At 40.6% G+C, this 24,030-nt stretch overlaps 3 protein-coding genes and 1 long non-coding RNA gene across 4 annotated transcripts; 1 reads left to right on the top strand and 3 right to left on the bottom strand.

Moving 5' to 3' along the window:
- Positions 1 to 907: 907 nt before the first annotated feature.
- Positions 908 to 3,276, bottom strand: LOC116732358 (C-type mannose receptor 2-like). The gene is made up of 5 exons (XM_032582465.1): positions 3,164 to 3,276; positions 2,891 to 2,965; positions 2,376 to 2,753; positions 1,796 to 2,143; positions 908 to 1,537 (listed from the first exon to the last, which is right to left on the bottom strand). Exons 2-5 carry the CDS (start codon positions 2,922 to 2,924, stop codon positions 1,194 to 1,196), a joined length of 1,104 nt encoding a protein of 367 aa, XP_032438356.1. The 5' UTR covers positions 2,925 to 2,965; positions 3,164 to 3,276; the 3' UTR covers positions 908 to 1,193.
- Positions 3,277 to 8,627: 5,351 nt separating this feature from the next.
- On the bottom strand, positions 8,628 to 11,303 carry LOC116732348 (C-type mannose receptor 2-like). The gene is made up of 5 exons (XM_032582446.1): positions 11,264 to 11,303; positions 11,005 to 11,079; positions 10,482 to 10,868; positions 9,902 to 10,249; positions 8,628 to 9,626 (listed from the first exon to the last, which is right to left on the bottom strand). Exons 2-5 carry the CDS (start codon positions 11,036 to 11,038, stop codon positions 9,280 to 9,282), a joined length of 1,116 nt encoding a protein of 371 aa, XP_032438337.1. The 5' UTR covers positions 11,039 to 11,079; positions 11,264 to 11,303; the 3' UTR covers positions 8,628 to 9,279.
- Positions 11,059 to 13,845, top strand: LOC116732383 (uncharacterized). Its single transcript, XR_004341766.1, has 2 exons — positions 11,059 to 11,173; positions 11,286 to 13,845. It is a non-coding gene; the product is annotated as an uncharacterized LOC116732383 (long non-coding RNA).
- A 6,815-nt stretch (positions 13,846 to 20,660) lies between these two features.
- Positions 20,661 to 23,370, bottom strand: LOC116732379 (C-type mannose receptor 2-like). Its single transcript, XM_032582502.1, has 5 exons — positions 23,318 to 23,370; positions 23,039 to 23,113; positions 22,515 to 22,901; positions 21,960 to 22,307; positions 20,661 to 21,719 (listed from the first exon to the last, which is right to left on the bottom strand). Exons 2-5 carry the CDS (start codon positions 23,070 to 23,072, stop codon positions 21,400 to 21,402), a joined length of 1,089 nt encoding a protein of 362 aa, XP_032438393.1. The 5' UTR covers positions 23,073 to 23,113; positions 23,318 to 23,370; the 3' UTR covers positions 20,661 to 21,399.
- Positions 23,371 to 24,030: the final 660 nt, after the last annotated feature.

The raw sequence follows: 24,030 nt of genomic DNA, 5'->3' as shown, positions 1-24,030 counted from the left end.
CCAGAGCCCGCAGCAGCGCCTCCGCAGCCAGAGCCATCAGCAGCGCCTCCGCGGCCAGAGCCATCATCAGCCCCTCCGCGCGCAGTCCCCGCTCCCTGTGTCCATTTGTCACTTGATGCTCCACCTCCTGCGCCGCGGACTCCCGCCGGACATTCCCTGTGTTTTCTGCCTCCTGTGTCTCTGCCCACCCTGGTTGGGCTTGATTCTTTGGTTTTTGGACTCTTGGACTCATTCTTCGTTTCCGCCCACCTTGGGTGGGTTGTTTTTGTTGTTTTGGACACTGGCCCCCCGTCCAGAGCCCCTCCGCCCACCATTGTTGTGTTTTTGGTTTTCAGATTTTTTTGTGGGCCTCTTGGAGCCACCCTTGAGAGTGGGATACTGTTAGGATCTGTGTTTTTCTCCGTGTTTATTTTGAGTTTTCTGTGTCCCTGAGTCTTCTGTTGTCCTGTCTTCCACTTGATTGTTTCCCAGGTGTGTCTCGTTCCCTGATTACCTCCTGTGTATTTAATGTCACCTGTGTCTCTGCGTCTCTGTTGGGTCCTAGTCGTTAGTAGTCATTTGTGCGTACTCCACTCCAGGCAGAGACCAGTGCCATGTTCTCGTACCATGTGTTTCATAATACAGACCAATCCAATCCTGTTTTATCATTCAAAATACAAACTGTCTGAATGTTAAGAGCGATAACTGAGAGTCTTCTGCTAAGAAGATTTTTCTTCCTCCTGTCTAAATATATTGTTATGTCCACCGGGTTCGTTTGTTGGGGTAACATTACAGGAGATCACACAAGGATTTTCTGCCTTTAAGGAAAATGTTTTTATTAAATTGTACTAAAGAAATCAAAGCTGAAAATGGAAAACCCAAAATGAGAAACCAAAATAGATTAAAGCAAAAACTCATGAATAATCAAAAATAAGCAAAAGCCAAAACAATCCTTAAAAAACCAACCATAGGACACAAACCAAACCAAATGGGTTCTGAGGAGGGAAGGAAAAAAACCTCCTGACCTTCATGGCAGCTTCAATCAGGCCAAACAACAACACCTGTCTGTCTCCAGAACCCTGCATGAAGAGACCTACTGGAGCCGTAACGTTAGTTTCTACTTTAAAATTACATTTCAAAAGTTTATACAGCCAAACAACCAAATATTCACTTTGGAAACAACAAACTCATGTCACCAGAGATCAGAGTGAACTTTAAACCTTAGAACAAATGAAGTTCAGTTCCTCTGTGTCGTTTCTTTGGAACCATCTATGTTCTCCTCCAGCCTGCATGGCTCCAGACGTGTTACAGTTGTTCATCCATCCTGCTGAGGTCGAGTTCTGATAGCTGATCTTCTTACAGACCCAGAACCAGATGTTCTTGAAGCAGTTGAAGCGCAGACCCAACCAGACAAAAGGAGTCGATGCGTTCTTGACTTTCTCCTGGATCCATCTCTGATCATCCATGTTGGTGATGGTGACCAGGTCATCATGATGATCTCTGCAGTAGGTCAAGGCATCTTTCCAGGTTTTATTTTCTTTGATCAGGATCACATTATCTACATCAAGAAGCAATAAACACAATAAATCATTGCAACAGGAGCTTCAATTATGTCAAGACACAGAGCCTGGGCAACAAGAACAATTTAAAAGGTTCAAAATGTTTCATATTTCTACATGTTTTATGCAATTTATGTGTAAATGTAACAATTTATTTTAATAGATTTAGTATTTATATAACAGAAAGTCTTCATTTTATTTATTCCTACATATTCAGTTAGATTTAAATACTTGTTCTTATTGCAACAAGAACTCACCATGATAACAGATGAAGGGTTTTCTTTCAGCACAGCTCATATTCTTCCATCTGCCTCCATCATTAAACACAGTCATGGCACATTGACCACTGTTGGATTGTGGAAAGTTAAAGTTATTATTCCAGTGTCTGAAAGAGAAACTGCTTCCATCTGACCACCTCCAGTTGTCTCTGAATAAACCAATGTATAGGTGTTTGAAGTCAGAGTTTATCAAATTCTTCACTTCTTCATCCTGTAGTTGCTTCGTTCCACTGATCAGGTCTGTGTGATTCTCTCTGCAGTAACTCTGAGCTTCCTGCCAGGTCTTCTTGTCTTGAATCAGGTGATATTTATGGGTTTTATTAGTTTCTGTGGAGTAAACAGACAAATACAAATCATAATTTATAACTCTTTTTCAGGTTAAGCATAAAATCAGGTTCACTGGCAAATGCATTGAAGCTACAGTTCCTGTTATTTGAGAGTGAAATTGTTACTTCCTTTATTCATTAAATGTTTTATCCAGATACTTTTATTGTTTTATTTTATTTTTATTTTATTGGACAATCAAAAGAGTTTAGATTCTGTGTTTTTTAATACTCACCATCATAGCAGAGGAAATATTTAGGCCACTGGCACAAGCCATCTAGCCATTTGAGATCTTGATACATAGCCCCACAGTTTTCAGATCCACCATCAGTTGGTTCTCCTTGGTTCCAGTTTGTCTCACGTTCATTGAACTCCACTCCAGGCAGAGACCAGAACCATGTTCTGTTAAATTCTGGTTTACTGAACAGACCAATCCAAGCTTCACTCTGATCTCCAGCTGAGATGTTGATGAGTCTCTTCATGTCCTTCATGTTAGTCACTGTGGCCAGGTCAGTGTGATTCTCTCTGCAGTACTGCTGAGCTTCAGTCCAGGTTTTATTCTGATTAATGTAGTGAAACTGATAGAGCTGACAGTCAATGAAGCAACACTGAGCTGTGAAGATAAAACACATTAAATTGGGAGGATTTCTTCCCAAGCAGTTAATAAACTGCTTTCATTAACATTTCAGTGTGAAAACAAAGAAATAACTTTATTTCCTCGTAGTCTAGTTGTGTTTCAGATCAACTTACCCATCAGGAAGAGCAGAATCAGACTCCACTGCATCTTTGCTGTCAGATGAATTATTTTCCTCCAGCAGTTTGTCTCTGTTGGATGAAGAACATTTAAACAGTGAAAAGCTGCAGCTCTCCCTCCACTGGACAGAGAAACAATGAGAGCAGAGAGACGGAGACAGGAAATAATAGTGCAGTTTATTCCTAACTAAAACAGCAACATGATACTAGAAATGAAGAATAATGTAAGGATTTATGAAATTTACACTTAAACTTTTTTATCAAACTTACATCTCCTTCCTCAGTAACTAGTTGCTCTTCTCTTGATGCTCTGCTGAAAACTGTTCCAGCTGAACTGTTTGTAGCTAAACAGCAGCTGAATTTGACTGTTTCATCATTTTAATATTCAAAACATGGTAGGAACACGTTTCACAAAAAGAAGCCATTCATGAACCGTAAAGAGGAAAGAAAATATTAAGATGAGCCGACCTCTACATCCTGGAAACATGATTTAATTAACAGGGAAACTGTCTTTTTTTAGCATCGCGTGATCAGGACACATGGATTATAATATTACAGCTTTTAGTTTGTACCTTCTGGTTTCTATTTGCCTTTCAAATAAACTTTGTTACAGACGTCTTTCAGAACAAACTGATGAAATCGTGAGAACAGCAGCTCTAGTGAAAAGCTGCTTTATGCATCAGGTGTTTTTAACAGGAAATCCTGGGAAAACTGACTTGTCACTTTTTTTCATCCAGTTTTTATAAAACCAGTTTAGCTTCATCTTAAGTTTAGCTTTGCTGTTAATTAATCAGTTTATTTAGAGTGTAAGTTTCTCCTCACTGATAGATTAATACAATTATTTTGTTTTGTTGCTTCTCAAAGATGACGATATGGATCAATGACACATCTTTGCTAAAAGAATAATTGTTTATTGATTTTTAAGAGCATTTAATATTGTATGCTGTGTTGAAGAGTCTTTAGATATTTTGTGAGACAAACAGTGTTCAAACATAAAACTTATGTATTGGAGCAAAAGGATGCAGGGCAAGTTAATTCCTTGATGTCAATCAGGAAATTGTTTCCTCCTCTTATAATAAACTAGATCAGTGGTTCTTAACCTTTTTTGAGGTACCGAACCCATCAGTTTCATATGCGCATTCACCAAACCCTTCTTTAGTGATAAATAAAAAAATTTTTTTTTCCAAATTCAAGACATACAGTACAGATCAAAAGTTTGGACACACCTTTTAATTCAATGAGTTTCCTTTATTTTCATGACTATTGACATTGTAGATTCACACTGAAGGCATCAAAACTATGAATAACACATGTGGAAATATGCACTAAACAAAAAAGTGTAAAACAACTGAAAATAGCCCTTATATTCTAGTTTCTTCAAAGTAGCAACCTTTTACTGTGATTACTGCTTTGCACACACTCTGCATTTTCTTGATGAGCTTCAAGAGGTCGTCACCTGAAATGGTTTTCACTTCATAGGTCAACCTGCCCTGTCAGGTTAATAAGTGGGATTTCTTGCCTTATAAATAGTCATGAAAATAAAGAAAACCCATTGAATTAGAAGGTGTGTCCAAACTTCTGGTCTGTACTGTAGGTATATGTTATTTTGCTGGTGCACAAAATGAGTCGTGCATGAACATCATCTTTGCTCAAAGAACAAAACCATGAACTCACAGCAAGTTACAGTATTACTTTATTCTGGCCCCCCCAAAATATTTCAGCCCCATAAAAGAATTTCAGCCCCCAAAAATATTTTTTTATTATTTTACTAATTAAAAATAAATTTGGATTTTTTTCAAAGAATTATTATTTTTTTTTAATAACTTAATTTTTTTTATTTTAAATTTAATTTGTTTTTTGTCGTTTTGAATCCACAAAATTCTTTTTTGGGGGCCAGAATAAAGTTTTGCACAAATGACATACCTGCAAATCAGTGTGACTTCTGCTGTTGTTTTTGGGAGACCAGTTCAGAGAGGCGTGGCTTCACCTTGGCAAGTGCATCTTCAGAGCAAAGTCTGTTCATTTTCTTTTTTTTTTTTGCTCGACATATTTAGTATGGATTAAAATATTAAGAAAGAAACCACGCGACGTACAACTACGACAGCCGCTGATACTGCGCGCACTAAATTCCCCGCAGCCCTGATTGGCCGAGAAATGTAACATGATCCTCTGCAGCAAGTGATGGCCAAGCGGGGCGCGTCATCACGACTTTACACAAGTGTGTCTTTACCTCCGCGGCAGAGGCTCCGCCGAACCCCTGAGACCGACTCATCGAACCCCTGGGGTTCGATCGAACCCAGGTTAAGAACCACTGAACTAGATGCTGCTACACCAGAGGACACGTGAGAGAAGTTTTCTCAAAATCTTCAACAATTCTTCTAGATTATTATTCTACTTTCCATTTTATTGTATTAATTGCATTGTAAAATAATTCATACCAATAAATCTCTAACCTGGTCGTTGCCTTCCTACATATTTCTGCTGGATTCTCATCTCCTTTCACTGATCTGTCTTTGCTTTCACTCATTGAAGTGGATTTCTCTGGAGGAATGTCAACCAATCAGGCCAATCAGTGAACAATAGTAAAAGTTGTGAACAATAACATTCATTTTCTGAGCTGTTTTAGAATTGTAGTCTGCCTGTAATTTCACCAGCAGAGGATTTGAATGAAGCCGATCAGTTCATGTTGGCCACGCCTCCAAATATTGAGTTAACATAAACACTCGCCTCATTTCGATCGGTTCTTCTCTCTCTTCACAGTGGAGGATGGTCGTTTCCCTCAGACAACTTCTGGTAAAGCTTAGAGCTTCAACCTGTCACATTGCATACATCATGGTCAAAAGTTAATGATTGGGTAAAATGTCAAACTTCAGCAGAGGCCACGCCCCCAGGAAGCAATTGTTTCTCAACAGCCGAGGGTCCAGACCTTTTGGACGAAGTAAATAGTTTAGAACAAGGGCCAGGTTTTTATCAGACTTTGAAAATCATGGAATGAACCAAAATATCGAGAATTAGTATCTATTTGTTTACATTAAAACAGGACTGGTGTAATGATCACCAGGTTAATGTTAGAAACTAACTAATTCAGAACAGCATCAGAAACTCATTTTTCATCATGAATTCTTTTTAGTCCAGAGATTTAAAGTGTAGATTAAGGAAAAACCATTCTGCAGATTAAATCAGTTTATTGATGTCAAAGACACAAAGAAAAATCTCAGACAGATCAAAATATATTTAACATAAAACTTTTTAAATAAAATTAATGTAACTCTACAGATGTTCATTCTAAATGTAATGTGTTGTAAGTGGAGAGTAAATACTTGAACAAACACATTTACAAACTACAAAATGACAAAAAAAATGTTCCAAGGAGCAACTATGACTTTTTGCCCTGACATGAATATGTTTCATTTAAAAAGTTTACAAAGTGAAAAAAACCAAAAAAGAATAAGTCACTTTACAGAAAAAGTCTGGTGACTTTTTCACCAGAGATCAGAGTGAACTTTAAACCTTAGAACAAATGAAGTTCAGTTCCTCTGTGTCGTTTCTTTGGAACCATCTATGTTCTCCTCCAGCCTGCATGGCTCCAGACATGTTACAGTTGTTCATCCATCCTGCTGAGGTCGAGTTCTGATAGCTGATCTTCTTACAGACCCAGAACCAGATGTTCTTGAAGCAGTTGAAGCGCAGACCCAACCAGACAAAAGGAGTCGATGCCTCCTTGACTTTCTCCTGGATCCATCTCTGATCATCCATGTTGGTGATGGTGACCAGGTCATCATGATGATCTCTGCAGTAGGTCAAGGCGTCTTTCCAGGTTTTATTTTCTTTCATCAGGATCACTTTATCTGTAACAGAAGACGGGCACAAAAAAGATTCATTCATACATTTGTTCATGCTCATATTCACAAACAAAGATGATTGCATATAGAAGCAGCAAAAAACATCTTTAGTTCCAGAAAACTGTTGGGCATTTCAAGTTGCACTGATCAGGTCTGTGTGTTTCTCTCTGCAGTAACTCTGAGCTTCCTGCCAGGTCTTCCTCAATCTAATCAAGTGATATTTATGCGTTTTATTAGTTTCTGTGGAGTGAACACACATATGTAAATCTCCATTTGTAATGTTTTTGATGTTAATTTAACAGCAGCTGTTTCAGTTTCTTGGGAAGTGAATTTTATATTTATATATATTAGAAACATATTTTTCTATTTCTATACAATCAAACATTTTGTAAAATATTTATTCCAGGCAGTTTTATTAGACTGTTAACAGAGCTTAAAATCTGTTTTATTAATACTCACCATCATAGCAGAGGAAATATTCAGGCCAAAGTCAACCCTGATCTCCCCATGTGAGATTGTAACGCTCAGTTTGCAATTCTTTCATCAGATGGTTCTCCTGGGTTCCAGTCTCTTAAATTCAGGTTTACTGGTCAGACCAATCCAAGCTGCCCTGACCTCTGACCTCCAGCTGAGATGTTGATGAGTCTCTTCATGTCCTTCATGTTAGTCACTGTGGCTGCAGCTCTCCCTCCACTGGACAGAGAATCAATGCTGGGAGAGCAGAGAGACGAAGACAGACAGGAGACACTCTGCTCAGCCTTTTTCTTTACAAAAAAGTCACAACATGTTATACAAAACATATTAGTAGACAACATGTGACAAAATGGAGACACTAAATCCTGTCCACCATTGTCAAGTCTCACAGTGTGTTCCTCACTGTTGTGTGCGGGAACATGGTCAGGAAAGTGGGCGGGGCCATGAGTTCACTTCCTCCAATGACGGTTTCCACTTCGACACTCGACAACGAAGAACCCTGAGATTGTGGTTTTGATGGACTCACATAAACCCAGAGTTTTTTTTACACTAATATTGCATTTACAGTTTGTTTGTTTTTTTTTTATGAATATTTTAATTGTTTAATTTTCTGACAGAAACAAATGTCTCGATTGAATGATGGTATTCATAAACTCTCTGCCAAAGGTATGAAAAAAAAATCCAGCAAACCAAAAGCACAAAGATGGAAGCAACACCAGCAAACCCTGCCACCTTTACCTTGATATTATTGGTTACAATGACGCTTCTTTATGTTGAGTAGGAAACTATCATCAGTAAAACTAACACACATCCCTCAGTGTAGCAGAAGTTACAGCACAGAAGATTTGAATATTCAAACCGGAGGAGAAAATAATTATGAAACAGGCTTTTCATAAATCTTGCCAAGCAGGAAAACTCACAACATAACAACCTGTCTGCTGAGAAAATAAAAAAAACTATGAATAGTGTCAGTGTAAACAAACCATATGACTCTTGATCAATCATAGCATGTGGCGTCGGAGCGTTAGCTTGTTGACGTTGCATGATGGTGTTTATGTTTGAGTTTGAAATGGATACAGAAAACAAATAATTCAAGATCAGAAAATTCATCACTGTAAAAATGCAGCAACCCTCTCCATGTGAACTTCTGAGTCTGGGTTTTAGTTTGTTTTTTTTATTTTATGTCAAATCTGACGTGTCAAACAAACCATTGAGTCATGACTACAATGCTCCATTTACTTGAACTAATTCAATATTTTTTAAACATACTTAAAACAAGTAACACATTTTTAAGTGAGTAGGTGAAATGTTTGTCATACTTGCAAAAAGAATGAGTTATATGGAGCAAAATTGGGGCCAGTTTGTTCAAAAGAAAAAAATGTTTTAAAACTGAAAAAGGAAAAAAAATTCAAAGCTACTTTTTAGATTAATTTTTTTTTCTTCTTGTTTTTTCCAGTTTCAAGCTTCTGACCGTCTTTTGGCATGAGACCAGGCCCTCAGATGATGGGGTGCAGAGTCATGACTTAACTATGTATTGCTGTTGCATTCAAGGACAGATTTATTGACCCAAATTTAACTCCATGAAAGTGTAATTCAGCACAAAAGTCATAAAATGCAGTTACAGTTTTGGCACTTTTTTAATTGCTTCAGTTTTTTATATATATTTTAGATCATCAAAAACTTTAATAAGAGACAAAAACAAATACATTTCAATCGAGATAAACGCCTTGTTCAGAGGAACATCAACATGTGGCAAAATGAAGCTGGAATCGAACCCACAACTTTTGATTATAAGATGTCTCCTGGTAAACAGTAAAAAGTCACTTTCCCAAAATATCTGACAGCACTTGTCATGATTATGAAAACTTGGAAGATTGAAATATTAGAATAGAATAACAAACATAACACACTGGTATATTACATATAAAAACCCAAAATGAAATTAAGTTTTCAGAGAAAAATTCATCACTGTTGATGTAAAGATTTTCTTTTCTTTCAGAAGGAAAGTAAAGTTGGAAGAAACCAACATTTAATAAGAACCACATGAAGAATAAACAAGCAGAGAGGATTTTACTCTTTAGAACAGATGAAATTAAACAGGTCAGAATCATTTCTTTTGAACCACTGATGGTTCCTTTTCGTCTCCATGGCTCCAGACATGTCACAGTCGTCCATCGGTTCACCTTCGGCCCAGTTCTGATAGCTGACCATCTCATCACTGACCCAGAACCACAAATCCAGAGTGCAGGCGTAGTGCAGACCCGTCCAGACATAATCAGTCGATGCGTTCTTGACTTTCTCCTGGATCCATCTCTGATCATCCATGTTGGTGATGGTGACCAGGTCATGGTGGTGATCTCTGCAGTAGGTCAAGGCGTCCTCCCAGTTCATCTTCTCTTTGGTCAGGATCACTTTATCTACATCAAGAAGCAATAAACACAATAAATCATTGCAACAGGAGCTTCAATTATGTCAAGACACAGAGCCTGGGCAACAAGAACAATTTAAAAGGTTCAAAATGTTTCACATTTCTACATGTTTTATGCAATTTATGTGTAAATGTAACAATTTATTTTAATAGATTTAGTATTTATATAACAGAAAGTCTTCAACAGTATAATAAAGCTCTTTTATTTATTCCTATATATTCAGTTAGATTTAAATACTTTGTCTTATTGCAACAAGAACTCACCATCATAACAGATGAAGGGTTTTCTTTCAGCACAGTTCATATTCTTCCATCTGCCTCCATCATTAAACACAGTCATGGCACATTGACCACTGTTGGACTGTGGATAGTTAAAGTTATTATTCCAGTGTCTGAAAGAGAAACTGCTTCCATCTGACCACCTCCAGTTGTCTCTGAATAAACCAAAGAATGCTTTACTGTTTGTAAATTCCATCAATTTCTTCACTTCTTCATCCTGTAGTTGCTTCGTTCCACTGATCAGGTCTGTGTGTTTCTCTCTGCAGTAACTCTGAGCTTCCTGCCAGGTCTTCTTGTCTTTAATCAGGTGATATTTATGGGTTTTATTAGTTTCTGTGGAGTAAACAGACAAATGCAAATCATAATTTATAACTATTTTTCATGATAAGCATAAAATCAGGTTCACTGGCAAATGCATTGAAGCTACAGTTCCTGTTATTTGAGAGTGAAATTGCTGCTTCCTTTATTCATTAAATGTTTTATCCAGATACTTTTATTGTTTTATTTTATTTTTATTTTATTGGACAATCAAAACAGTTTAGATTTTGTGTTTTTTAATACTCACCATCATAGCAGAGGAAATATTTAGGCCACTGGCAACCGCCATCTTGCCATTTGAGATTTTGATTTATAGCCCCACAGTTCTCAGAACCTTGAATTCCTCTATCAGTTGGTTCATTATTGTTCCAGTTTGTCTCACTTTTGTTGAACTCCACTCCAGACAGAGACCAGAACCATGTTCTGTTAAATTCTGGTTTACTGATCAGACCAATCCAAGCTTCACTCTGATCTCCAGCTGAGATGTTGATGAGTCTCTTCATGTCCTTCATGTTAGTCACTGTGGCCAGGTCAGTGTGTTTCTCTCTGCAGTACTGCTGAGCTTCAGTCCAGTTTTTATTCTCATTAATGTAGTGAAACTGATAGAGCTGACAGTCAATGAAACAACACTGAGCTGTAGACATAAACATATTAAATTGGGAGGATTTCTTCCCAAGCAGTTAATAAACTGCTTTCATTAACATTTCAGTGTGAAAACAAAGAAATAACTTTATTTCCTCGTAGTCTAGTTGTGTTTCAGATCAACTTACCCATCAGGAAGAGCAGAATCAGACTCCACTGCATCTTTGCTGTCAGATGAATTATTTTCCTCCAGCAGTTTGTCTCTGTTGGATGAAGAACATTTAAACAGTGAAAAGCTGCAGCTCTCCCTCCACTGGACAGAGAAACAATGAGAGCAGAAAGACGGAGACAGAGCAGGTAGAAAAAATAGTGCAACTTTTTCTAAACTCAAAATGTGCTTACATGAAAATAATGTAATGACTAAAACTACATTTCTATGAAACCTACATTTCTTTTCTTTGTCTCTCAGTGAATGGGTTCTCTCCTCTTGATGCGCCGCTTGAAACGGTCCCAGGTAAACTGTTGATATCCTACTTTCCCACATCTCTACATAGCAGCTGAATTTTACCATTTCATATTTACATATTCAAAGCAGAGCAGGAACATGTTTCACAAAGAAACCCCTCGCAAACTGTAAAGAGGAAGAAAAAATAATAATTACATGCAACAAAATCTAGCTGGGAAAATAACCAGGAAGAAGTTGATTCAGTGTTGAGCTGTGACATCACTGCTTGTAGTTTGTCCCTTACAGTTTCTGCTTACCTTTCTAATAATGTATTACAGATAGCAAAAGCTGATTTTCTCTTGCAGCTTAAAATTTATTGTCTACAGTTTCGAACAAGAAATCCAGATAAAGCAGGAATAACCAGTTTTGTTTCACATTGAATTTAGACGAATTGCTCATATCTGTCAATTGTTTTGTGTTAGTTTCTCCTCACTGTTGGATTAACGCAATTATCATGTTTCTTTAATGTAATTCTGAAGTCTTTGACTCCTCCACCAACATCTCCATAGAACAGCAGGAACCAGCTTCTCAAAGATGAATGTATGGATCTATGATACATCTTTGCTAGATAAGCTTTAATTCATTTAAAGAGCACTTATGGAATAGTTGTTTATGTGTTGTGAGTGGAAAAGCGTGCAGAGAATAAAATATGCATACAGGAAGAAAAATTATAAGGGGGAAATTTTACTTCCCTAATCCAAACCAGGAAGTAGTTTTTTCCCCTTGTAGTACCTGCTGGAAGACCAGAGGACACGATGTCCTACGCGCTCCTGTAAAGCCTGTCAGATAACAGACATGTGGTAGCCTAATATCACTTCTGTTTAATTGATTTCACATTAAAACAGACAAGGGTGCACACCAAACTTGTCATTTTATTTTATAACTTCTATTGAGGAAAAACACGCTGGCGATGGATAGCAGCAGCCAGTCGAAGGACTGTCAGCCCTCGGTGTAATCGTGGATTTGCAGCGAACACTTTTTACAAGATAAGAAGATTGAAGTTCATACACTTTATAAGTCTGAGTAGAAAAGATCCAACCAAATATTGCATTATGGAGGAGGTATGCGTGTAATCGTTAGTAACCACTATCGTACAAAAAAAAATAATAAATACTGGTTAGCATCTCGCCTCCAGGTATCATCCCAGAGCCTCCAGTTAGCGTCCCAGACTCAGCCGTTGCGCTGAGGCCTTCGGGTTCTGGGGGTCATGATGGACCCCAGGGGGCCCAGAACAGGCAGCGACTCAGGTCAGACCACCTCCATGGGCTGGGTGTCATCCGCCGTCACCGACCGAGGGTTCTTCAGGTTGTCCGCCTTCTCTGTGGACGTCGGCTGGACTTTTCACTTCTGCTCTGCTCTTTTCCGTGTCGGGGGTTCCGCCCTCCACATCATCACCCTCCGGACCTTTTAACAGGAGGCCGTCGCCGTTTTGGTAGGTTTCCGTACTTTGTTGGGCTTACCCCACTCCGGCCACATGGTGGCGCACTGGACTGATTTTGTTTTCGTTTTGGACTTTTTGCCTTCCTTCCAGCACCCCTCTCCTCACCCCTGGTGTTTTGGCCTCTGGTGGTCGCCTCTGGTTGATGGGGGTGAGGTGGGGAGGGCTGTCATGATCCTAGTTTTGTCGCTGCTCATTTTGGTTAATTTGCTCCACCTTTGCGTTCCCTGTTACCCCTTAATGCTCCAGCTGTTTTCTGTGTCTTGATTACTTCCCTGTGTATATTTAAGTTCACCTGTTCCTCCTTTGCTTCATCGGATTCTCTGTTGTGTTTCCCCAAGTTGACTCTACTTTTATATTTTCCCCACACTGTTGTGCTTTTTGGTTCCTGACCATTAGAGATATGTTTTGGACTCACCTGGTCTTCATCACTGTTCCATGGCTTTCCCTTACACAACTAGAGAGTTTTTATTTGACTTAAAGGAAGAGTTGTTTGCCTACTTGTATAATAGTGACTTGATAGCGGTGGATTCAATCGGTGAACCTATGCATAGTGCAGGCTAATTGTAAGCTAATTACATGGGCAGCAGAGCAAGATGATGAATCGGCCAAAGTATCCAGTATCGACCACTTTCACGGATGGACGACGAATCAAAAACGGAAGAAGAGGCAAACAATTTGTCATCCTGGCTAGAGTTTATGATGAGGCCACTCTGAAGGTCACTACAAGATTCATGCCCATATGCAATGTGAGAAAATGCAAAAAGTCTGTGTGAAAACCTGAGTCAAGCTGTCGTGTAAAATCAACCACTCTGGCCCAGCACACAAACACACTCCTTGACCAAGTGCTAAAGAATGCAAATTTGAATGCCAGAATGTCACATGAGAAGTTAAAAGAAAATGTGTAATGAAAATGTAAAAGTTTCACTTTGAAGACACGCGATATCAGTTGAGAATGTGTAAAAAATATAATTCAATTCCCTTTTGTCTTTTAATTTGGACTTATTAGAAATGACATAGACTCGTTGCATGTTGTTTATATGACGTTTGAGTATTACGTTTTTTTAAATAAACTTTTAAAAAGTCTCATTTTAATTTTTAATAATGATTTCTGAGTGCACATTTCAAATGTTTTAATGATTGCAATGGATATACATATTTTTTTTTATTTTTAATTTAGCCTGATGGAAATCCTTACACGTCAGTGACCCTGAAATAATCTGTTCCCTCTTTGTAACATGGGAACAAATCAGCTTACCAGCAAGTATTTTTGTTTTTTTTTTACTGCATTTATTCCCATCATCTTGGGAATCATCATCATCATTATTTGAATTTGGAAATATTTGCTCTTTATTTGCCAAAGTTACTGTCATGGTACAGGTTTGTCGCTTGTCATTTTGGTTAATTTTCTTTGCCTTTGTGTTCTCAATTACCCTTTATTGCTCCAGCTGTTTTCTGTTTTCCTGATTACTTTCCTGTGTATATTTAAGTTCACCTGTGCCAGTGTCAGGTATAAAGAGCCACACTATGACTCTTTATACCTTATATACTTTTGTTGAACTCACCTGGTCGTCGCCTTGGTCTTCGTCGCCGTTCGGTGTCCCTGACAGTTTACCTGGTTGAACCAACTATTTCACCTGTCTGAAATAACCTGTTGCCTTATGAAGACTGTAGAAAATTGTCCGTATAAAAATATTTCAAGCGCAAGTCTTGGAATGTGGTATAAAAGGCCACACAATTCTGACACCATTGCCAAAGACTTTGACAATAGTCCAATGTTTAATATCATTTAATTAATTTTGTTTCAGTGGCTGTGCGGCGCAGTCGTCTGACTTCAACTGCGACCGACAGGGAAATAGATGTCCGAATCACCAAATGGCTGCAAAACGCTTCAGATCGCAACGGTGGGAGAAACGAAAGGATGGAAAGGAAGGAAAGTTTGAGTGTCCAGCGGACAACAATAGGGGACTTTTAGGTTTTGGGGACGTGTTAAGCCTTTGCTTAACTGGATGAGTTTTGTATTTCCTATGTTTGCCGTGTTCTTTGTAGTATTCAGTTTTTCTGTTAACTTCATTATACAAAATAACTGTTAAAGTTACAAGATGAGTTTTAATTTCATTGCTTAAGGACATTTTCAGACTCGAATGTTATGTAATGTACATTATACAATAGTGTATATATACGTAATATATACATTTATTATGTAGTATACATAATATATATAATTAATTGTATATGTAATATACAATTAGTTTTATATTCGTATTTTGGTAACATATATATATGTATGTATAATTAGTATTCATTTTTATTGTCATGAAGTGCGGGTGTTGAGGTGGTGAGGCAGAGGCAGCGGACCCAGGAATGATGAGTATGGTGATTTTAATGAAAATAAGTCCAGGAACAAGCAGCAGGCACAAGGAAACACTGACGAAACATAGACGAGGACCCGACGAGGAACAAGGAACACAGGTGGAGTTAAATACACAGGAGGGTAATCACAGAGACGAGACACACCTGGGAACAATCAAGGGGAGGACAGGACAACGAAGAGACTTAAGGACACAAAAAACTCTAAATGAACACAGAAAACACAGATCCTGACAGTACCCCCCCCCTCAAGGGCGGCTACCAGACGCCCAAAAAAAAAACCACAACAAGGGTGGGCGGAGGGGCGCCGGATGGGGGGCCAGAGTCCAGAAAAAACAAAAACACAACAAGGGTGGGCGGAGGGGCGCTGGACGGGGGGCCAGAGTCCAGAAAAACAAAAAACAACCCACCATCATGGGCGGAAACACAAGAGGGGCCAAGAGTCCAAAAACAAACAAAAAACTACCCACAGGGTGGGCGGAGGCAAAGGAGGCAGGAACCACGGAGGTGGTCCGGCGGTCGTCCGCGGCGGCGGGAACCACGGAGGCGGTCCGGCGGCCGTCCGCGGCGCTGGAGGCGGGAACCACGGAGGCGGTCCGGCGGCCGTCCGCGGCGCTGGAGGCGGGAACCACGGAGGCCGTCCGGCGGCCTTCCGCGGCGCTGGAGGCGGGAACCACGGAGGCCGTCCGGCGGCCGTCCGCGGCGCTGGAGGCGGGAACCACGGAGGCCGTCCGGCGGCCGTCCGCGGCGCTGGAGGTGGCGATGAGTCCCGGGGGCCGCCCACAGACGGCGACGACGAGCCCCCCGAGGCAGGGTCTCTGGTGGAGCACAGGGGGTCTCGGTCGGAACGCTGGGTGGAACGCAGGGAGTCTCGGTCTCGGGTGGAACGCAGGGAGTCTCGGTCTCGGGTGGAACGCAGGGAGTCTCGGTCTCGGGTGGAACGCAGGGAGTCTCGGTCTCGGGTGGAACGCTGGAGGTCAGGGTCTCGGGTGGAACGCTGGAGGTCAGGGTCTCAGGAGGAACGCAGGAGGTCAGGGTCTCAGGAGGAACGCAGGAGGTCAGGGTCTCAGGAGGAACGCAGAGGGTCTCGGGAGTCGGGGTCTCGGAAGGAACGTAGAGGGTCTGGGTCTCGGTAGGAACACAGGGAGTCTCTGGAGGAACACAGGGAGTCTGAGTCGGAGCGCTGGGGGTCTGGGTCTCGGAAGGAACACTGGGAGTCTCGGAAGGAACACTGGGAGTCTCGGAAGGAACGCCGGCTGGAACGCCGGCTGATTCGGCCTCGGGTGCGCCGGCTGGAACGCCGGCTGATTCGGCCTCGGGTGCGCCGGCTGATTCGGCCTCGGGTGCGCCGGCTGGAACGCCGGCTGATTCGGCCTCGGGTGCGCCGGCTGGAACGCCGGCTGATTCGGCCTCGGGTGCGCCGGCTGGAACGCCGGCTGACTCGGCCTCGGGTGCGCCGGAGCGAAGCCTTGGAACCGGCCGCGGAGGCGAGCCGCAGCGAAGCCTTGGAAGCCTTGGAACCGGCCGCGGAGGCGAGCCGCAGCGAAGCCTTGGAACCGGCCGCGGGGGTGACAGCTCCGGAAGGCGACGAGGGGCCGGGTCCACCGGCGGCTCACGTCGCTGTCTCCGGGCTGACCGTGGAGGTGGCGGCTCCGGAAAGCGACGAGGGGCCGGGTCTGCCGGCGGCTCACGTCGCTGTCTCCGGGCTGACCGTGGAGGTGGCGGCTCCGGAAAGCGACAAGGGGCCGGGTCTGCCGGCGGCTCACGTCGCTGTCTCCGGGCTGACCGTGGAGGTGGCGGCTCCGGAAAGCGACAAGGGGCCGGGTCTGCCGGCGGCTCACGTCGCTGTCTCCGGGCTGACCGTGGAGGTGGCGGCTCCGGAAGGCGACGAGGGGCCGGATCTGCCGGCGGCTCACGTCGCCGCCTGTGAGCTGGTCGCGGAGGTGGCGGTTCAGGAAAGCGACGAGGGGCCGGATCTGCCGGCGGCTCACGTCGCTGACCTCCCGGACGGAGGAATCGACGGGGGCCGTATCCGGGGGGTGCCAACACCAGTCTCGTCCCCCGGAAAAGCTCCCGCTGCAAGTCGGCGAGAGCCTCCGCCAGCTCCCTGTCCTCCCTGCCGGACCTCCGCCACGGGCCGCTCTGCCCTCTAGGAGGCAACCTCGCTCCAGCTGGGTCCATTTTAAGGCGAGCCTCACCGTTCGGTTTGGTCGGGTCCTACTGTCATGAAGTGCGGGTGTTGAGGTGGTGAGGCAGAGGCAGCGGACCCAGGAATGATGAGTATGGTGATTTTAATGAAAATAAGTCCAGGAACAAGCAGCAGGCACAAGGAAACACTGACGAAACATAGACGAGGACCTGACGAGGAACAAGGAACACAGGTGGAGTTAAATACACAGGAGGGTAATCACAGAGACGAGACACACCTGGGAACAATCAAGGGGAGGACAGGACAACGAAGAGACTTAAGGACACAAAAAACTCTAAATGAACACAGAAAACACAGATCCTGACATTTATAGTTTTTATTGTTAAATTTGTATTTTTGTAAATATATATCTTTGAAATTAAATGGTTCATTGTGTTTTATATTAAAATGTTGTATTAATAAAATAATTGTTTTGCAACAAATTGTATTTCATTTGCAGAATATAAAATTGTTTTATATTATTCATATAAAAAAAAAAAACCTGGTAACTAGAAGTGGGCTGAGTAACAAAAAATGATACTCAAGTAAGAAACTACTGTGTTGTGTAACCAAAAATTATTCTCAAATAAAAGTAAAAACCATTATGTAACAAAACTACTTTTAGTAGTAAATATCTCTAACCCACCTCTGTTAAGCAAATTTGTAGTGTTCTACTTGGGAAGAATCGAATGTCTTCTCCGGACCCTGTGAATCATAATTTAAACAGATTGAAATTACATTTTTTAAAATATTTTTCCTTAATGCTTTCTGTTCCGTCTTTTAACTTCAAGTTTTTATTTGCTGCCATGTCGAGACCAACGGGTTCAGAGACAAGAGCAATAATCGTGATCCACAGTAGGATTACGTTCCCTGAACTGCTCGTCTGCTGGGGTTGTTTCCTTACTCATTCTTGAAGGTTGAATAGTCCATCCATGGAAACAATGCCAGGATGGCTCCTTTACTTATTGTCGTTCTGCCCTCAGTAATTTTAGAGTGAATTATCTGATCTGGTGTAAAGTGGACGCTGCAAAACTTTGCTGCGTGGCATCACGTTGAACTTGTTGCGACGAATATTCACGAACCACCGTCTTCTTAATTCAGCATTGCTTGGAATGCTGCAATAACTTGGAAACTTAAAAGCACATTTTATTTTGACGATGCCATGGACTTAGGGACACAGCCGTGTTCATGATGCAGTTTAAACTTGCTTCTGAAACACAAGTTTCTCTCTCCTAGCAGTCAAAGTTGTTGCATTTCAATCATGTGGACGTGACGTCAGCTCTGTGTGTTTAAAAAGCCCACTGGTAAATATTTAATGAAAAAAATTCAAAAACAAGAACTTATAAAAGCAGCTCTAAGGGAGAGAGGTGGTTAAATGCTGTGAGTTTGAACGCTGGGACAATGGACTGGTGCTAATTATAAAACAAGGTGCAGAGGCCCAGCTGAGGGAGATGGGGACAAACATATAGCGACAGACAAAAACTTCATTAAGATGCTGTTTTGATTCCGGCGGCGCAATTTGTTGGTTTTCAAAAGCCAAATATCACACGGTAGCTAGTTCATCGTTAGCTTCCAGCTCCTCAGCAGCTTTTGCCTAAGCTAATTGATCTGTCATTTACTGACTGAGCAATGAAGCGGCTACGTTGCCCTACCTAAAATATTTTACCGTAGATTTCCCCGATGCCTCGAAAAACGTCACACGACCGCATCTCAGTCATTTAAAGCATTTTTGAGTAATGAGCTCATATTTTATACAGATTTATTGTACAAGGAGAAATGTTTTTCAAATAGCGAGATGGCAAAGAGGAGTTACACAAACATAACCAAGAATAACTGAACGAAGAAAATAAACATACTCTTGCTAAAATAACTAACAAAATGGTCTAAAGTTAGAAAGAGAAAAGTCTGATCTGATCAAAACCAAGACTAAGACAAAATACCAATAAATAAAAACCCAGAAAAAAAAAACAACCCAACTTCCTGACATTTATTTTTTTCTTAACACGAATGACCATTTAGCTCACTTGAATCAAACAAATATTTTTCCACTTACAGTTTAAAGTGAACATGTCACAGTAACACAAGCAAAAGTTCTGAATGAAAAGGAGAAGTTGGAAGAAAAACAATCTGTTAAATGGGTAATGAGTGAAAAAAATGTAAAAAAAAATTAAGGTATTTAGACTTCATTCGGGATTAACCCGAGTGACCCCTGCCTGAACCGTTTCTTTAAACTTTCTCAGAAGAAACACAAAGTCTCAGGAGCTGTTGCTGTCGTCTGAAGAAGAACAGAGACGTGGATGAACGAGGTTCTCAAGGCTGACTGGGAGAATGCCGATGCGGGAGCCGCTCCATAAAACTCCATTGTGGGTCATCGAAGTATTGGCGGTGGGGGGCTGGACGGGCCCGCGGCCTTCAAATCACTCGCGTCCACCCTGGGTCCTTTCGGTGGTCAACATTTTGCCCAATAGAGGACCCGGAAGGGTAAAAACTAAACTAAAATTCACTAAAGCTGAAATAAAACCTACAGTATGTCCGATGGTGGACAAACGGAAACTAACTATAAGGAAAAACTATCACTTCCACGACGCAAAAAGAGTGAGACAAACCGATAAATGAGTTTGAAGGAACTTTAACATTTAAAGGTAAGTCACATGAAAAAAACCAACTTACACAATGTGTCGGATACACAAGGTCCTTCATCAGGTGTTGGTTGCAAATGCGTCTGGTCCGCTAGTTCGACCGAACTGTCCTGCTTCAGAAATCTCTTGTGCATAGTTGTGCAGCAGCAGTTGTTGAACCGTCTCAAACTCCAGTCCTCGAGGGCCTCAGTCCTGCAACTTTTACATGTGCCTCTGCTGCACCACCTGAATAGAATAATTAGGTCATTAAGGCTCTGGAGAACTGATCTACACAAGGAGGAGGTAATTAAGCCATTTCATTCCAGTGTTTTGTACCTGTGGCACATCTAAAAACTGCAGGACAGCGGCCCTCGAGGCCTGGAGTTTGACACCCCTGCCCTAGGGAATAGGGGTAAAGATCACTTAATGTCTTAAACATTCCCCTCATTCCAAATTTAATTGGTTAGTGTTTGTAGGCGTGGCAAACACAGACTGAACGTCTTCGCTCACGTCCTCCGCTGCCTTTGCCAAACTACAGTTCTAAAATAGCGCAGAACGTCAACATCATTCCTTTTGTTTGATGATTGGCAATCTCTTCGTCTTTCACATAATGTTTAATCAATCAGAACCACCACGTTTACATTAGTTCCTTAAGTCATATGCCGTCACACAACACTCAACGACCAGTGCAAGACTGTGTGTTGTTCACAAAAGAGTCTTGGTGATTTTGTTTAAAATATTTTTATTTGAGAGCACAAAACCCATTAAATATCCCGAATAGCTTAAAAGACTGAGACACTCACAAAAGCTTGCTATCTATCAAGAAGAAAAAATGTTGGGCTATAAAGTGTAAAAAGTTGTTTTTTTTAATTTATTTATTTTCTGTAAGAGTTTAAAGCTGTCAGAGCTTTAAAGTTACACCTGCAACTTGTTTTGTGTGTGTGTGTGCGCATGTGTGTGTGTGTGTGTATTAGTAAGTGTTTTGCGCTTCAGGTATCGAGTCTGTTGAAAAGAAGGTCCGACTCACCAAAACTGTAAACCATTGGTTCAATTAAATAATAGAAATGCAAAAATGTCTGACAAGATAACTGACAGGTGTAAGACTTAATACCAAAGTCTTGCGGGTTTTTTTCAAGATTTATTAAGTGTTTTTTTTTTCTTTCTTTAATGTCAAAGCAACATTTCATCAGGGATGAGCAAACATTCACAACTACTGCATATTTTGCCAGAAAAAAAAAATCCATTCACACAAGAAACATCATAAAGAAAAGGAAATCTAAAAAAATTGATTTAAAAAATATTTCACAAAAAAATGTTTAAAGCCTAAAGCCATTTTTAATATTCTGTATTATGTGTAATTTCTTGCCAAAATTAAAGCGCTACATTTTTAAACATTTGTATAAACCAGCAACTTTATGAAAAGAAGCACAAAGGGGGAAAAAAGCTGATAGTAAGAGAAGAGAGTTAAGAACAGATGAAGTTAAATCTCTCGCTGCCGTTTCTTTGGAACCACCGATACTCTCCTCCTGCCTCCATGACTCCAAACATGTTACAGTCATTCTGTTCATCCCAGGCCCAGTTATTACAGACCCAGAACCAAACATTCATACTGCAGTTGAAACGCAGTCCAATCCAGACAAAAGGAGTCGATGCGTTCTTGACTTTCTCCTGGATCCATCTCCGATCATCCATGTTGGTGATGGTGACCAGGTCATGGTGGTTCACTCTGCAGTAGGTCAAGGCCTCCTCCCAGGTTTTATTTTCTTTGATCAGGATCACTTTATCTGGCATGAAAGTACATAAAATATAAAGAATAAAACTAAGAGTCATTCAAAAAAAATTTAAAAGTGCCTAAAAGAAAGTAACTTTGGTCAGCTGATTATAAAACATGTTAATACATGTAATCAAAACTGTTATTTGCTAAATCGCATGAACCTGACTGTAATGTTGATATTTTTTAAAGATGTGTGACTAAGAACCTGGAGTTTTATGTTACACATACTGATATGTTTTTGAACACTCACCATCATAACAGATGAAGGGTTTTCTTTCATCACAGTTCATATTCTTCCATCTGCCTCCATCATCAAACACAGTCATGGCACATTGACCACTGTTGGATTCTGGATTGTTAAACTGTAGATTCCAGTGTCTGAAGGAGGAACTGTTTCCATCTGACCACCTCCAGGTGTCTCTGAACAGACCAATGTATAGGTGTTTGAACTCAGAGTCCATCAATTTCTTCACTTCTTCATCCTGTAGTTGCTTCGTTCCACTGATCAGGTCTGTGTGTTTCTCTCTGCAGTAACTCTGAGCTTTCTGCCAGGTCTTCTCCTCTTTAATCAGGTGATATTTATGGGTTTTATTAGTTTCTGTGGAGTAAACAGACAAATGCAAATCATAATTTATAACTCTTTTTCAGGATAAGCATAAAATCAGGTTCACTGGCAAATGCATTGAAGCTACAGTTCCTGTTATTAGAGAGTGAAATTGCTACTTCCTTTTTCATTAAATGTTTTATCCAGATACTTTTATTGGACAATCTAAAGAGTTTAGATTCTGTGTTTATTAATACTCACCATCATAGCAGAGGAAATATTCAGGCCTCTGGCACAAGTCATCTAGCCATGTGAGATCTTGATACATAGCCACACAGTTCTCAGATCCTTGATTTCCTCTATCAGTTGGTTCATTATTGTTCCAGTTTGTCTCACTTTCATTGAACTCCACTCCAGGCAGAGACCAGAACCACGTTCTGGTAAATTCTGGTTTACTGATCAGACCAATCCAAGCTTCACTCTGATCTCCAGCTGAGATGTTGATGAGTCTCTTCATGTCCTTCATGTTAGTCACTGTGGCCAGGTCAGTGTGTTTCTCTCTGCAGTACTGCTGAGCTTCAGTCCAGTTTTTATTCTCTTTAATGTAGTGAAACTGATAGAGCTGACAGTCAATGAAGCAACACTGAGCTGTGAAAATAAAACATATTAAATTGGGAGGATTTCTTCCCAAGCAGTTAATAAACTGCTTTCATTAACATTTCAGTGTGAAAACAAAGAAATAACTTTATTTCCTCGTAGTCTAGTTGTGTTTCAGATCAACTTACCCATCAGGAAGAGCAGAATCAGACTCCACTGCATCTTTGCTGTCAGATGAATTATTTTCCTCCAGCAGTTTGTCTCTGTTGGATGAAGAACATTTAAACAGTGAAAAGCTGCAGCTCTCCCTCCACTGGACAGAGAAACAATGAGAGCAGAGAGACGGAGACAGGAAATAATAGTGCAGTTTTTTCCTAACTAAAATAGCAACATGATATTAGAAATAAAGAATAATGTAAGCATTTATGAAATTTACACTTAATAACAAACTTTTTTATCAAACTTACATCTCCTTCCTCAGTAACTAGTTGCTCTTCTCTTGATGTTCTGCTGAAAACTGTCCCAGCTGAACTGTTTGTAGCTAAACAGCAGCTGAATTTGACTGTTTCATCATTTTAATATTCAAAACATGGTAGGAACACATTTCACAAAAAAGCCATTCATAAACCGTAAAGAGGAAAGAAAATATTAAGATGAGCCGACCTCTACATCCTGGAAACATGATTTAATTAACAGGGAAACTGTCTTTTTTTAGCATCGCGTGATCAGGACACATGGATTATAATATTACAGCTTTTAGTTTGTACCTTCTGGTTTCTATTTGCCTTTCAAATAAACTTTGTTACAGACGTCTTTCAGAACAAACTGATGAAATCGTGAGAACAGCAGCTCTAGTGAAAAGCTGCTTTATGCATCAGGTGTTTTTAACAGGAAATCCTGGGAAAACTGACTTGTCACTTTTTTTAATCCAGTTTTTATAAAACCAGTTTAGCTTCATCTTAAGTTTAGCTTCGCTGTTAATTAATCAGTTTATTTAGAGTGTAAGTTTCTTCTCACTGATAGATTAATACAATTATTTTGTTTTGTTGCTTCTCAAAGATGACAATATGGATCAATGACACATCTTTGCTAAAAGAATAATTGTTTATTGATTTTTAAGAGCATTTAATATTGTATGTTGTGTTGAAGAGTCTTTAGTTATTTTGTGAGACAAACAGTG

The sequence above is a fragment of the Xiphophorus hellerii genome, chromosome 14 (assembly GCF_003331165.1).
Source record: "Xiphophorus hellerii strain 12219 chromosome 14, Xiphophorus_hellerii-4.1, whole genome shotgun sequence".
NCBI classification, from domain to species: domain Eukaryota; kingdom Metazoa; phylum Chordata; class Actinopteri; order Cyprinodontiformes; family Poeciliidae; genus Xiphophorus; species Xiphophorus hellerii.
The sequence above is the reverse complement of the archived record's forward strand: the minus strand, read 5'-3'. Positions and strand labels throughout refer to the sequence as shown.